This window comes from Macaca fascicularis, chromosome 7 (assembly GCF_037993035.2).
Source record: "Macaca fascicularis isolate 582-1 chromosome 7, T2T-MFA8v1.1".
Lineage (NCBI taxonomy): Eukaryota > Metazoa > Chordata > Mammalia > Primates > Cercopithecidae > Macaca > Macaca fascicularis.
The window spans coordinates 52,787,501-52,803,665 of NC_088381.1; the positions used below are offsets into that span (position 1 = coordinate 52,787,501).

Consider the following 16,165-nt stretch of genomic DNA (forward strand, 5'->3'; position numbering starts at 1 on the left):
CTTACTTTGTCACCCAGGCTGGAATGCAGTGGCGAAATCATAGCTTTGTAAACTTTGTAACCTCAAATTCCTGGGCTCAATCGACCCTCCTGCCTCAGCCTCCCAAAGTGTTGGAATTACAGGCTTAAGCAACCACACCTGGCCAAAAACAACAATAACTTGAAAAGGAAAAATAAAAATGACACCACATTATCATGCCATGGCAAGGCTCAACAGTGTTCTGTCATATAAAATCCATCTTGAGTGCAGTGGCTTATGCCTGTAATTCTAACACTTTGGGAGGGCAAGGTGGGAGGATCCCTTGAGGTGAGGAATTTGAGACCAGCCTAGGCAACATAAGACCCTCTCTCTATTAAAAATAAATACATAAAAATAAATTGTGGCTGGGCACGGTGGCTCACGACTGTCATTCCAGCCCTTTCGGAGGCTGAGGCAGGCAGATCACAAGGTCAGGAGTTTGAGACCAGCCAGACCAACATGGTAAAACCCCGTCTCTACTAAAAATACAAAAATTAGCTGGCATGGTAGCATGCGCCTGTAATCCGAGCTACTCAGGAGGCTAAGGCAGGAGAACTGCTTGAACCCGGGAGGCAGAGGTTGCAGGGAGCCGAGATTGTACCACTGCATTCTGGCCTGGGCGACACAGCAAGACTCCATCTCAAAAAATATATATAATCATCATCATCATCATCATTTTTTAAAAAGCTGAATAAAATCCCTCCATCTCTGAAAACCCCTGCAAAGGGTGTGGAAATGGCTCATTTTACCCTCTATGATGGTTATGCTATAGAACAATTGGTTTTAGACTAGAACTTTTCAGTATGAGAAGTCAATTGCTGCGATCAGTATTTGGTGACACATAGTTTCATAAGTACTAAATGTGTTGAGCAAAGACCTATCTTTAACTTTAAAGTGAAAACTTCAAACTGTTCCTAACTACAAAATTTTTCAGAGATAAACCATGGTTTCTCAACTGTGGTGCTACTGACATTTTGATCAGATAATTCTTTGCTGTAGGGAGCTGTCTTATGCATTAGAGGATGTTTAGCAGCATTCCTGACCTCTACCCACTAGATGCCAGTACCACCTCCCACAGTCATGACAACTAAAGAAGTTTCTAATATTGACAAATGTTCTAGGGGGAGGATCATCCTGATAGGGAACCAGAGATAAACAATGGAATGATAATTTTTTTCATAAAGACTGTTTAAATAAGATATGGAAGATAATACAAACTGTCATTCTTAGCACTCATTTGCGAGTCATTTTTAGATCATCAGATGACCTTTTAATATTTTATGTGAAAAGCAGCAGCAGAAGCAGACCACCACCACCAGTGCACCTAAAGGTAATGTGTAACCTAGAAAGAAGAAATAAACCAATGAACCAATGGATGATGCAAAAAGTCTTAACAGTAAAAAATGAGCTAAGGTAGCCTCAGTACTCTGCTATGTCTATTACTCATGCATGGTAACTGTTAGAATTCTTAGGCTATCTTGAAATCTTTTATTTCAATGCTACAAAGTCAGACTCCATTTTTCTTCCTATTCTTATCTAAAAACAAAAACAAAAACAAAAAGTTTCCTGTATCACAGAGAGCAAGAATACTTACCACTATTTATTGAGCATTTTGTAAATACAAGGGATTTTACTTAATTAAGCAGATCTCCAAAAAACTTAAGGAAATAAGACAAAATAGATTCAGAAACGTTAAATAAAACACCAAGAGCCACAAAGGAAGCTGAGGGATTCCTGAGGTCTACCAAAGGGTCATCACCATCACATCCCAAAAGGCCTAGGTTTTACTTATAAATCTTTTGGTTTATAAAAAGGCCAGATTTGCAATAATATTAAAAATTGAGATCTTAGCATTTAATAGTATAATCTTAAACGTGTAAAGAACACATAGTACTTTTCAGAAAATGTTATCATTTTTCATTATAAAAGAAACATATGGGGCTGGGCGCAGTGGCTCACACCTATAATCCTAGCACTTTGGGAGGCTAAGGCGGGCAGATGACCTGAGGTCAGGAGTTCGAGACCAGCTTGGCCAACATGGCAAAACCCCATCTCTACTAAAAATTAAAAAACTAGCTGGTCATGGTGGCGGGCGCCTGTAGTCCCAGCCGCTTGTGAGGCTGAGGCAGGATAATCACTCGAACCCGGGTGGTGGAGGTTGCAGTGAGCTGAGATCACATCACTGCACTCCAGCCTGGGCGACAGAGTGAGACTGTTTCCAAAAAAAAAAAAGAAAAGAAATATATGGGCTCGGCATAGTGGTTCATGCCTATAATCTCAGCATTTTGGGAGGCTGAGGCAGAAGGATAGCTTCAGCTCAGGAATTTCAGATCAGCCTGGGCAACATAGTGAGGTCCTATCTGTATTTATGAGAAAAAAAAAATTAGCTGGACGTGATGACACGGGCCTGTGGTCCCAGCTACTCAGGAGGCTGAAGTAGGAGAATCACTTGTGCCGGGGAGGTCAAGGCTGCAGTGAGCCATAACTGTGCCACCACATTCCAGCCTCGCAATAGAAACATATGATCATTGTAGATAATCTAAGTAGCCCATTTTTTTTTCTTTCTTTTTTTTCAGATGGAATCTCACTCTGTTGCCCAGGCTGGAGTGCAATGGCATGATCTTGGCTCACTGCAACCTCTGTCTCCCATGTTCAAGTGATTCTCCTGCCTCAACCTCTGGAGCAGCTGCAATTACAGGCGTACACCACCACGCCTGGCTAATTTTTTGTATTTTTAGTAGAGACGGGTTTTCGCCATGTTGGCTAGGCTAGTCTTGAACTCCTGACCTCAGGTGATCTGACTGCCTTGGCCTCCCAAAGTGCTGGGATTACAGGCGTGAGCCACCGCGCCCAGCCTTAAATAGCCCATTTTTTAAAACACTGGTTGTAATAATGATGTATATAATGAATTATATCATCATATTATCATACTGACATGTATCTCTAATAATGATTCACATCAAAACAAATGCAAAGGTAAAGATTAGCTAGGTGTTCAAGCAATGAACAAGTAACTAATGGATGAACATCCCAGACATTTCAGTCCTAAAGTCACAGATGACCTTCTTTAGAACCTGCCCAGAATTTACTGTAGAAATAAATTCTGGCTTCAGAATAATTCAATATACCTACCTGTGCTACCTACACTGAAAAAAAAGACAAGTACTGTGCATGTATGTTGTGGATGGGTTTAGTATTTCAGAGGAAACTGGTACATACTACAGAAACTGCCTTTCCCAGAGAAAAAATGAAATGCTTATCTCAGAAGCAGAAATTAAAGAAAAAAATCATCTCTAATCTACTCTTTTGGTCTTATCATTTTATAGTTTGGACCTAAGAGATCACCAATCCTTAATAAATAAGGTTTCCCATGAATTCTGGAGCTTCTCTGCCTCCTGTCTGCACCCTCCATGTCCATGCTTAACAACCTAATGCCAGCCAGGTGCAGTAGCTCACGCCTATAATCCCAGCACTTTGGGAGGCCAAGGCTGGAGGATCACTTGAGCCCAGGAGTTTAAGACCAGCCTAGGCAACAGAGCGAGATCCTGTCTCTACAAAACAAAAAATAAAAAAATCTAAGTGGGCATGGTGGTGTGGTGGTGCACACTTTTAGTCCCAGCTTCTCGGGAGGCTGAGGTAGCAGGATTCCTTGGGTTAGGGAGGTCAAGGCTTCAGCAAGTTATGATCATGCCACTGCACTCCAGTCTGAGTGACCGAGTGAGACCATGTCTCCAAAAAAAAAAAACAACAACAACCTAATGCTGGACAGACACAGTGGCTCATGTCTGTAATCCCAGCACTTTGGGAGGCCGAGGCTGGAGGATTGCTTGAACCCAAGAGTTTGGGACCAGCCTGGGCAACAAAGCAACACCCCTATCTCTATTTAAAAAAAAAAAAAAAGTGCCAGGCATGGTGGCACATGATTGTAGTTCCAGCCACTAGGGAAGCTGAGGAAGGAGGATCACTTGGGCCCAGAAGTTTCAGGCTGCAGTGAGCTAGGATCAAGCCACTACACTTCAGCCTGGGCAACAGAGCGAGACCCTGTCTCTTAAAATTTAAAAAAATTTTAAAAAGTGAACCAAACGTTTAAGAAACTAACTCGGTTAGGTTCCTAAGGGGCCTTTTCAAAATCAGATATAAAAGTGCTGATGCCAGGCCCTCCAGCACTGAGAAGTGTAGGCTAAACTACTTTTCTAGGAACATCTTGCCTTACTCCAAAAGAACAGGAATAGAAAACAGTGGTTATTTTAGTGGTCAGGAAGAGCAACCAAGATCTCATATGGAGGTGTGCTTAGGGGGAAAATGTTAAAATAATTGATTAGGAAAAAGAAAGTACCAGAATTGTCTGATATACCAAGGCAGGATGGTAGACAGAAGCAGTGAAATGGCTGATATTACACTAGAGGTTGTATCTGAACAAATAATCAGGGTTAGGTTCTATGACTTCTAATCTTGGCACTGCAATGGACCAGCCACACTGCCGTAAAATGGGGCTTAATATTTAGAAAATAAAGTTTAAGTATTCCAAAATTACTGTTTTTTCCAAGATAATAAAGGCATAAAAGTCAGAAAATGAAACTCAAATATACCCGCAATGAGTCTTAACTTTTACCTCTTTAAAACAGTTTAGCTCCTGGCCAGGCAGGGTGGCTCATGCCTGTAATCCCAGCACTCTGGGAGGCTGAGGCAGGCTGATCGCCCGAGGTCAGGAGTTCCAAGAGCAGCCTGGCCAATCAGGTGAAACCCCATCTCTACAAATAATACAAAAATTAGCCGAGTGTGATGGCGGGTGCCTGTAATCCCAGCTACTTGGGAGGCTAAGGCTGGAAAATCCCTTGAACTCAGGAGGCTGAGGTTGCAGTGAGCAGAGATCGTGACAAGAGTGAAACTCCACCTCAAAACAAAACAAAACAAAACAGTTCAGCTCCTTTCTAAAGGAGGGTCTTTTCAAGTCATTCATAAGTACTAGGTTGGGTTCCTTTGAGAAAACCTCCAGGCCCCTTAATATTCACAAAATAAAAGCCCAAGACTCTTGATGTGCTCAGAAAGTTTTTCCTTTTTTTTTTTTTTTTTTTTTGAGATGGAGTCTCGCTTTGTCACCAGGCTGGAGTGCAGTGGCGCAATCTCAGCTCACGACAACCTCTGCCTCCCGGTTCAAGCAATTCTCCTGCCTCAGCCTCCCAAGTAGCTGGGACTATAGGTGTGCACCACCACTCCCAGCTAATTTTTGTATTTTTACTAGAGACAGGATTTCACCATGTTGGCCAGGATGGTCTTGCTCTCTTGACCTTGTGATCCACCCACCTCGGCCTCCCAAAGTGCTGGGATTATAGGCATGAGCCACCACACCTGACCAGAAATTAATAGTGAAATTCTCACATCCAAATGAGATTTTACCTAATTGCTATATACAATATCATAAACTATCGGCAGTAATGAAAATAATAAGAGTTCTTCACCTTTCCTTCCTTCTTTCTCTCTGTAGAAGGCCTCAATTTAACATCATGAATCATTTGGTCCTTGACATAATGGTAACTTCCGGGGAGACAGATGACATTTAGCACAGGACATGTAAGACTGTGGGAAAAGGGAAGTTCTTGGCCACAAGAAATGGGACAAAACCCTTGCCCTTGGGAAAAATGCCAAAAATCTCTTAAGTACACGGTAAAGCAGTTAAATTTTTAGCTTTAAAAGATTCCATTATAAAAATACAAACCAGACTGGGCACAGTGGCTCATGCCTATAATCAAAACACTTTGGGAGGTTGAGGCGGGAGGACTGCTTGAGCTTAGGAGTTCATGACCAGCCTGGGCAACATGGTAAAATCCCCCTCCACAAAAAATATAAAAAATTAGTTGGGTGTGGTAGCATGCCTGTAGTCCCAGGAACCCGGGAGGCTGAGGTGGAAGGATCACCTGAGCCTGAGAGGCTGGGAGGTCGAGGCTGCAGTGAGCTATGATCATGCCACTGCATTCCAGCCTGGGTGACAGAGTAAGACCCTATCTCCCCCCCTCCCCCAAAAAAAAAAGCAAAAACCACATCATGCAATTAGAATAATTAGAATAGGCTTTTGAAAACTACATTATAAAAATGGAAGATAATAATTTTCTGGATTCATAAGAACCTGTACTAGGTGATGGTCCCCAGGGTGGATATGAATATTTTTTCCCCTCGTAATTGGCTTAAACTAACATGGTTCTTTTTTGTTTGTTTGTTTTGCTTTTTTTTGTTTTTTTTTTTTTTTGAGACGGAGTCTCACTCTGCCGCCCAGGCTGGAGTGCAGTGGCGGGATCTCAGCTCACTGCAAGCTCCGCCTCCCGGGTTCACGCCATTCTCCTGCCTCAGCCTCCGGAGTAGCTGGGACTACAGGCGCCCGCCACCGCGCCCGGCTAGTTTTTTGTATTTTTTAGTAGAGACGGGGTTTCACCGTGTTAGCCAGGATGGTCTCGATCTCCTGACCTCGTGATCCGCCCGTCTCGGCCTCCCAAAGTGCTGGGATTACAGGCTTGAGCCACCGCGCCCGGCCTAAACTAACATGGTTCTAAAATTTTTTGCTATTCAAAAATGATGAGGATGAGCATGGTGGCTCATGCCTGTAATCCCAGCACTTTGGGAGACCAAAGCAGGCGGATCACCTGAGGTCAGGAGTTTGAGGCCAGCCTGACCATCATGGTGAAACCCCGTCTCTACTAAAAATACAAAAATTAGCTGGGTGTGGTGGCAGGCACCTGTAATTCCAGCTACTAGGGAGGCTGAGGCAGGAGAATTGCTTGAACCCAGGAGGCAGAGGTCGCAGTGAGCCGAGATTGTGCCACCACACTCTAGTTTGGGCGACAGAACAAGACTGTCTCAAAAAGAAAAAAACAAAAAACAATGATGAATATCATAATAATGGCTAACTTTACTGACTACTTATTATATAACCATTGGGCTAAGTGCTCTACATGCATCTCCTTACTAATCCTTACAACACTGTAAGGTCTAAATAACATAAACTTTAAGAATTTTCGAAAAAAGAAAAGACATAAAATTAAAATAAAAAAAAAACAAAAAAATAATTTTCAGGCTGGGCATGGTGGCTCATGCCTGTACTCTCAGCATTTTGGGAGGCCAAGGTGGGTAGATTGCATGAGCCCTGGAGTTCAAGACCAGCCTGGGCAACATAGTGACACCTTATCTCTATTATTTAAAAAATAAAGTAAAATAAATTGGCGATGGCTCACGCTTGTAATCCCAGCACTCTGGGAGGCAGAGGCGGGTGGATCACAAGGTCAGAATATAGAGACCATCCTGGCCAACATGGTGAAACCCCGCCTCTACTAAAATACAAAAATTAGCCGGGCATGGTGGTGCACACCTGTAATCCCAGCTGCTCGGGAAACTGAGGTGGGAGAATCGCTTGAACACAGGAGGTGGAGGTTGTGCCACTGTGCTACAGCCTGGTGATAGAGCAAAACTCCATCTCAAAAAAATAAATAAATAATTAAAATATTAATAGAAGCATAAGTACTTTAGAAAACTACTCTATTGTCCTATCAATCACCACTGGGATATCCCTGCAAAACCAAAAGACCCTAAACAGCTATAATTACACAGAATTTTAATCTAGTAAGAGTTCTAGTTAAGAGTCTTGGCAGGGCGAGATGGCTCACACCTGTAATCCCAGCACTTTGGGCTGCTGAGGCAGGTGGATTGCCTAAGGTCAAGAGTTCAAGACCAGCATGGGCAACACGGCGAAATCCCGCCTCTACTAAAAATACATAAATTAGGCCGGGCGCGGTGGCTCAAGCCTGTAATCCCAGCACTTTGGGAGGCCGAGACGGGCGGATCACAAGGTCAGGAGATCGAGATCATCCTGGCTAACACGGCGAAACCCCGTCTCTACTAAAAACACACACACAAAAAAAATTAGCCGGGCGAGGTGGCGGCGCCTGTGGTCCCAGCTACTCGGGAGGCTGAGGCAGGAGAATGGCGGGAACCCGGGAGGCGGAGCTTGCAGTGAGCTGAGATCTGGCCACTGCACTCCAGCCTGGGCGACAGAGCGAGACTCCGTCTCAAAAAAAAAAAAAAAAATACATAAATTAGCCAGGCATGGTGGCAGGCACCTATAATCCCAGCTACTCGGGAGGCTGAGGCACGAGAATCACTTGAACCCGGGAGGCAGAGGTTGCAGTGAGCTGAGATCGCATTACTGCACTCCAGCCTGGGTAACAAAGCAAGACTCCGTCTCAAAACACAATAACATAATGACAATAAAGATTAATACTTATATATAGAAATTGTCCTTCACACTGCCAAACTGCCAGCCCATTAAGAAAGGCTTTTACGGCCAGGCATGGTGGCTCATGCCTATAATCCAAGCACCATGGGAAAGGCAGGCGGATCACTTGAGGTCAGGAGTTGGAGACCAGGCTAGCCAACATGGTGAAACCCCATGTCTACTAAAAAGAAAATACAAAAATTAGTCGGGTGTGATGGTGCATGCCTGTAGTCCCAGCTACTTGGGAGGCTAAGGCAAGAGAATTGCTTGAACCAGGAAGATGAAGGTTGCAGTGAGCCGAGACTGTGCTCCAGTCTGGGTGACAGAGAGAGACTCTGTCTCAAAAAGAAAAAAAAAAGAAAGAAAAGAAGAAGAAAAGCTTTTACAAGCCTTCTTGTGCAAAAGAACAACAAGATATAAAGAAAACAAAATTTTACTGTAGTTGTGACCACACCTTGAAATGGAGAGTTGACAACTCTGTTTTAAGGAACAAACTCTTTTCCTATAGTAATTTCATCATAATTTCTTGCACAGAGTATACAATATGTTTCTGCTGGCAATATACAGTTGAGTAAAGGCTTTCTAAATCTTTTCCTCTGTACTTTCCAAACTATATTTTAAGAAACATTAACAAAACCAAACACATATATCAATACCAAAACCCACAAAATTAGCTATTTTATACCCACTTAGGCATCTAAGTAAACTGGCTAACGGCTTTATGGGAAGTAATGTACTGTAAAAGAGGAAACACTGGCAATGAAGGCAGAAAACCTAGACCTGGGTGGAAATCATGGCTACATAACTTGCTAACTCTCTGACCTTGGGCAATTTCCTTCTCTCAGTCTGAGTTTTCTTATTTGCAAAGTGAGAGTAGTAATTCCAATCTTGGGAGGGAGGATTAATTGCATGTGAAATGCCCACCACAGAGCCTGACTCCAAGCAGGAGTTTAGAAAAGATATTGCTATGATTGTTATTCATACAAGTTCCTTAAAAGCAAGAACATCATATTTGTCCTTGTAGCCCAACTGTAGGCTTTATAATTATTGAGGAGCTGAAAAAACAAGAAACACCAAAGTTACAAATGAGGATTTGTATCCGTTCAACACACGCCTAGACAGAAAATGAAACTAAGAAGTAATCATGACTTTCAAAAACTGTATCAACGCATACATAAGAGTATAAATCAAAGTATATACTGCCATTTGATGGGGAAAAATATCAAAATATGCAATGTGCTTATTTTTAAGCCACTCTGAAAGAAGATGATGCTGCCTGTAAACAAATCAGGAGTACAACTATTCTTCATTTATTCTGCAAGTATTTCCGTAAGTGCCAGTCATTATGGTTGGTCATTATGCTAGGCAATGTGCATATGATGGGGAGCAAAAGCGAAAATAGTCCCAATCCACATAGAGCTTGCTTGCAGTCATGTAATCACACAAATAAGTGTTAACTTGTGATAAGTGATGTGAAGGATGGGTAAATGGTGCTCTGAGAACCTATTAGGTTAGAATCTAATCTAACTGAAATCAAGGAAGGCCTTCCAAGGAGGTGAAACCTGAGAGCTGAAGGATAAAGAGGAGGTTAACAAAGGGAGGTGTTTCCAGATGGAGTAAAGTAGCTACTGCAAAGACCCTGTAAGCAGAAGGAAACATGGCAAGAACGCAGGACTATAAGGGCAGTGTGCATGGAGCAGAGACAAGTATGAGAATTAGCTAGGGTCTAGGCTGCACAAGGGCCTATATCACCTACATTCAAAAGTTGTACTTTGATCTCAAGAGCAATGACAAGGCCTGTAATCCTAAGGCTTTGGGAGGCTGAGGCAGGAGGACGGATTGAACCCAAGAGGTCAAGGTCATAATTACACCACTGGACTCCAGCCTGGGTGACAAAGTGAGATCCTGTCTCCACAAAAAAAAAAAAAAAAGAGCAACCAGAAGCCACTAAAGAATTTTATGAATGCTTCTTTGTGGGGCAGGCAGGCTGAGGGGAAGATGAAATCAGATTTTCAATAGGACTCTGGCTTCTGGCTTCTGGAATACGGATGGATCAGGTGGGAAACAAAAGTCCTGTCAGGATACAATAGTAGCTCGGAATAGGGTGATGGCAGTGATGGTGGAAGAAAGCCAATGAATTCAAGATATATTCAGGAAAATCTAACACTGTATTGTACACAAGGGCAGAGAGATAGCAGTGTCCAAGACACTGGGTTTCTGATTCATATGACTGTACAGAAGGAGAAGGAGATACCACTCAGGAGGTATTCTGCTTCCGAAATGTCTTTAAGGAGCCGGGCGCAGTGGCTCACTCCTGTAATCCCAGCACTTTGGGAGGCTGAGGTGGGTGAATTGCCTGAGGTCAGGAGTTCGAGACCAGCCTGGCCAACGTAGTGAAACCCCATCATTACTAAAAATACAAAAAATTAGCTGGGTGCGGTGGCGGGCACCTGTAATCCCAGCTACTAGGGAGGCTGACGCAGGAGAATTGCTTGAACCCAGGAGGCAGAGGTTGCAGGGAACCAAGATGGCGCCATTGCATTCCAACCTGGCAACAAGAGCAAAACTCTGTCTCAAAAAAAAAAAAAAAAGAAAGAAAGAAAAGAAATATCTTTAAGGCTGTTCACACAGGCCAAAAAGGGCCTAAGTGCACTACACTTTTGCATGAAAATGTGTAAACCCAGTTTGATCCCCTACTTTAAATAAGGGTCTAAAAGATTTTTTGCTATTTACAAAAATCAAACTGACTCTAAAAAATACAAGGATTTTCCCACACTGAAGAAATTTCAAAGATTCTGCCATAAGCTTCTAAATCAACTTCTAGTGAATGTTAAATTGGTTTGAGCAATAGGGCAGCATTATGGAGTGAATGTGTCATTTCCCATGAGGACCACTTTGATAAGGCTAACACTTATTTACTGCCAATTAATTTAAATATTTTAAATAAATCTTAATAGTTAAGAGTACTCTTGGCCAGACGCAGTGGCTCACACCTGTAATCCCAGCACTTTGGGAGGCCGAGGCGGGCAGATCACAAGGTCAGGAGATGGAGACCATCCTGGTTAACACCGTGAAACTCCGTCTCTACTAAAAAATACAAAAGATTAGCCGGGCATGGTGGCGAGCGCCTGCAGTCCCAGCTACTCGGGAGGCTGAGGCAGGAGAATGGCATGAACCCGGGAGGTGGAGGTTGCAGTGAGTCGAGATCGCGCCACTGCACTCCAACCTGGGCAACAGAGCAAGACTCTGTCCAAAAAAAAAAAAAAAAAAAAAGTATCCTTGGCCGGGCACAATGGCTCAAGCCTGTAATCCCAGCACTTTGGGAGGCAGAGGCGGGCAGATCACGAGGTCAAGAGATCAAGACCATCCTCCAACATGGTGAAACCCCGTCACTAGTAAAAATACAAACATTAGCTGGGCGTGGTGGGCACCTGTAATCCCAGATACTCCCGAGGCTGAGGCAGGAGAATCGTTTGAACCCGGGAGGTGGAGGTTGCAGTGAGCCGAGATCACGCCATTGCACTCCAGTCTGGGCAACAAAACCCAAACTCCGGCTGGGCGCGGTGGCTCACGACTATAATCCCAGCACTTTTGGAGGACAAGGTGGGCAGATCACGAGGTCAGGAGTTTGAGACCAGCCTGGCCAACATGGTGAAACCCCATGTCTACTAAAAATACAAAAATTAGCTGGACATGGTGGCAGGCGCCTATAATCCCAGCTGCTCAGAAGGCTGAGGCAGGAGAATCATTTGAACCCTGGAGGCGGAGGTTGCAGTGAGCCAAGATCAGGCCACTGTACTCCAGCCTGGATGACAGGGCGAGACTCCGTCTCAAAAAAAAAAAAAAAAAAAACGAAACTCCAACTCTAGAAAAAAGAGTACTCTTATGTGACATTAAACTAGAATATGATAACATCAGGCATTACCATAATTAGAACTATACTGCTTTTTTGTTTTAATATTTTGAAATGCTTGTAAAAAATAATATTTTGTAGGAAAAAAAGAGATAAGATTTTAAAAACACACAGACACATAATCTCTTGCCTTTAATAAATATTTTGCCATTTCCATCCTAGTCCTTGTTAATGCCCATCACATTCAATTCAGGGTAAAAAATAAGGTTTTTACTAGTTAAACACGTTTGTATATGTGTATGCACTATATACAAAGTAAAGCCAATATATGTCAATACTATCAATACTTTAATATTTACTTTTCCTGGTTTTAGTTTTCAAATTTGCAACGGATGCTATTTGCATAGAATACTGATGCCTTTAAGTCTTAAAAACAGAAATCTGCCTGACCCAAGAAAAAGGATGAAAGAAAGAGATTTGTCCCTTTAAAATCAGCCAACACGTCCTATGTTAGTACTGAAGTACTTTCCAATTCTGGCAGGATGGGCTCCATGGCCACCTGCTTGCACTAGGGCCTGACTAGCATTTTATTAACATCCAACTGCAATTACCAGGACATTCATTACCACTGCTTGTACAAAGCAGAATTCTCTTTAAATTTTTTTCCCATACTGATTTCATCACCAGGTGTCAAAAGGCAAAACCGTGGCCTGAGGCCAAATAGAAAAATGTCATCTCTACAAATGAGGAGAAAAGACAAGGACTTTAAAAAATCAGGTCAACAAGCCCATTAGCCAATAATAGTTTGTAAAACTAGACTGTCTTCACACTAGAGGCTGTGCTAGCAAATGTGGTCCTTGGAAACAACGGCTGTAGAGCTTGAAATGGGTTGCCAGCATGGTTTGCCTTTTTCGTTTTTCATGTTTATTTTTATTTTTTTATTTATAACATGGAATCAGACTATGACTATAATGGAGCATAGCTATGGCGGGGTATAGGCACTGCCAAGGAAGAGACAGCGAAAAGCCCGTAGGGTTCCCAATCTAAGCTAGCAGACCTTCCCATCTTCCTCAGGAGTGGTCCCTGTCTCTGCAGCTGGAATGTGCGGGAGGGAAAGTTACAAGGGCCCCCAAAATGAGACAGCAAAACACTTCCTTCTGAGAACTAAAGGTCATAGGCTTTTAAGGAACAATAGAGCTCAATGTAAGCTTCAGAAAGATGATGACAGTCAGATGAGACGGGGGTAGGGAAGCAGGGGTGAAGAGATGCTCCCCGTCTGGGATAGCTGAATAGGAGAGTCAAGGCCAGGAACTTTAGAAGCACGAGAAGGGCTGGATCTTCCAGAACCTGCCCCAGTGGGCCTGAGAAACCTAAGAGGCTCCTCTGAAAATCTAGGGCATCTATGCATCCAATACTCTCAGCCCTCTCCTCGGGAAGGGAGATAATCCCCACAGGAAGCACCCCCCAAACTGGGGCTTTTCCTACCCTTCAAAAGCCACAAACCCTCACGGAAAACATTTACAAGGGAGTGGAAAGGCCGGGGGCAAGCAGCGGTTCTGCAAACCTCAGGAAGGAGGCCCCTGGATCCAAAGAACTTTGCCCCTGGAATGGGGGGTGGGGTAGGGAGGGCACCGTCTGAGGCCCGTAAGCCTCGGGGAAAGAAGCTGCAGGAACTGGAGCAGGGTCCCGTGGGTGCACTGACGAGGGGGTGGCGGCCTGGGGCGCGGTCGCCGGTGAGGGAGGCCCGCGGGCCGGGCACGGGAGCGGGGGCGCTGCGGGCCCGTGGCTGCAAAGAGCCGGGGCTTGGGAGGCAGAGGCCGGCGTAGGCCTCGGGGGCCCGGACACACCCACCGTGGCGGCCTCGGGCCCGCTTACCTGCTCCTCCTCCGGGGTCAGCTCCGGCGCCATGTCGGGCCGGGGCGCGGTCGCGGGCTCCATCCCCCAGCCACCGCCGCCGGGCGGACAGAACTCGCTCGCGAGCGCGGGAGCCCGGCACGCTCGGCCTCCGCTTCCGCGTCCCCGCGCCTCAGCAGCCCCGGGCAGGCTCGAGCATGGTGGGGCCGGCCAGGGCCCGGCGCCCGCAGCAGCCGCAAACGCCGCTTCTGCTTCTTTAAGAAAAATCTCTCCGAACTGCCCCTCTCTTCCGGGAGGAAATCCTTTTTTATATTATTCGCTCCTTTCCTCACACTCCCCCTTATCTCCTGGGGAAGAAAAAGTGCAGGCGAAGAGCTAACAGCCGCTCGGGATTTAAAAGGAAATCGGAAATCAGGAACTTTTAGAGCCGGGAGCGAAGGGTCGGCGGAAATTTCACGAAGGCCGCCGGCCCCCTCGGCGCCCCGCTTCCTCGGCCGCACTCCCGCTTCTCCACAGCGCCACAGCACTCGGGGCCGCCCAGCCGGGCCGTCCTCGCGGACGCTGGCCCTGCGACCTGCGCGGCTGCCTCAGCCAGGCTCCTTGCGGGCGGCCGCAGCGAGAGGGAGGGAGCGAAGAGGTAGAGGGAAACGCGCCCCCCTCCTGGCTCACGGCCAACGCTGCGGCCGCCCCGCGGCCGCCCGAGCCCCCCGCGGCTCCATTGAGAAACTGAGCGTCTCATTCACAAGCTGGTGGCGAGGAGGGCCCAGCGGAGCGAGGACGCCGTCCGGGAGGGGGAGACAGAGAGGAGCCCGGGCGGGGGAGGGGACCCGGGCGGGGAGGGGACCCTAGCAGGACGGAAGGCGACTCGACTGCGGGAGGGAGGAAAAGGAAGAAAAGAGTGTATTTCGTGAGGCTCAGATCTTCGGAGGAGGAGGAGAATACATTCGTTTGCAAATTATCTGCTGACTGGCACCTCTCCTGGGGTTAACTTGCCGCTGCCACCTACGCGTGAGAAACCCACAATCCTCATCTATTTGTCGCTTGCAGCCTGAAAGACCCTGGAAAGGTTGCCTGCCAGGCCAGGAAGCTTAGGTGGAAGGAATCGCACCTGCCTCCCTCTCTCTCCCTCCTTACTGGCTGTATCCTGTAATTCTTCTCCAGTGTAGTTAATGTTAATCCCCCACAGAAACATCAGACTCCGAACCTCATTCAGGAATGACGCGGCCTTTGCAGACCTTTGATTTTCACTAGGGCAAGTGCAGCAAAGGATTCAGGATTAGGTGTACACTCTTGGAATCATTTGGGGAGGAATGGGGCATAGAGAAGGCAAGGCTGGGTCTAGTATGTTGTTGCATTATTCCAAGCCAAAGATAAATATTCCAAAGGGACTCAGAGAAGTCCACAACTAGTTCCAAGGCTGAAGCCCTGGAGCCAGTCCTGTGAGAGACCCAAAGGAGGGGCCTTCACACAACAGGAGGGTGCTGTGAGTTGTGATGCTCCCACGATTTTTTTTTCTTTTTTCTTTTTTTTTTTTTTTTTGAGACTGAGTCTCACTGTGTCGCCCAGGCTAGAGTGCAGTGACGCCATCCCGGCTCACTACAACCTCCGCCTCCCGGGTTCAAGCGATTCTCCTGCCTCAGCCTCCTGGGCAGCTGGGATTACAGGTGCGCGCCACCACGCCCGTCTAATTTTTGTATTTTTAGTAGAGACAGGGTTTCACCATGTTGGTCAGGCTGGTCTCGAACTCCTGACCTCGTGATCCGCCCGCCTCGGTCTCCCAAAGTGCCAGCATTACAGGCAGGCGTGAGCCACCGCGCGCCCGGCTTTTTTTTTTTTTGAGACGGAGTCTCGCTCTGCCGCCCAGGCTGGAGTGCAGTGGCCGGATCTCAGCTCACTGCAAGCTCCGCCTCCCGGGTTCACGCCATTCTCCTGCCTTGTGATCTGCCGGCCTCGGCCTCCCAAGGTTTCTTTTTTTGTTTTGTTTTGAACAGTGTCTCACTTTGTTGCCCAGGCTGGAGTGCAGTGGCGTGATCACAGCTCACTGCAGCCTCAAAGTCCTGGGCTCAAGCAATCCTCCTGCCTCAGCCTCCTGAGTAGGTAGGACTACAGGTGCACACCACTGCACCTGGCTAATTTTTTTTTTTAAATTTTTTGTAGAGATGGGGGTCTTGCTATGTTGC

At 45.9% G+C, this 16,165-nt stretch overlaps 1 protein-coding gene across 1 annotated transcript in view; it reads right to left on the reverse strand.

Annotated features, from left to right (window-relative positions):
• The window catches only part of PTPN9 (protein tyrosine phosphatase non-receptor type 9), a 110,300-nt gene extending 95,536 nt beyond the window's left edge, over positions 1-14,764 (reverse strand). Inside the window, exon 1 of the mRNA XM_005560121.4 lies at positions 14,007-14,764. Coding sequence (XP_005560178.1) covers positions 14,007-14,069 — 63 coding nt within the window. The 5' untranslated portion in view covers positions 14,070-14,764. The remainder of the gene's footprint in view (positions 1-14,006) is intronic.
• Positions 14,765-16,165: the final 1,401 nt, after the last annotated feature.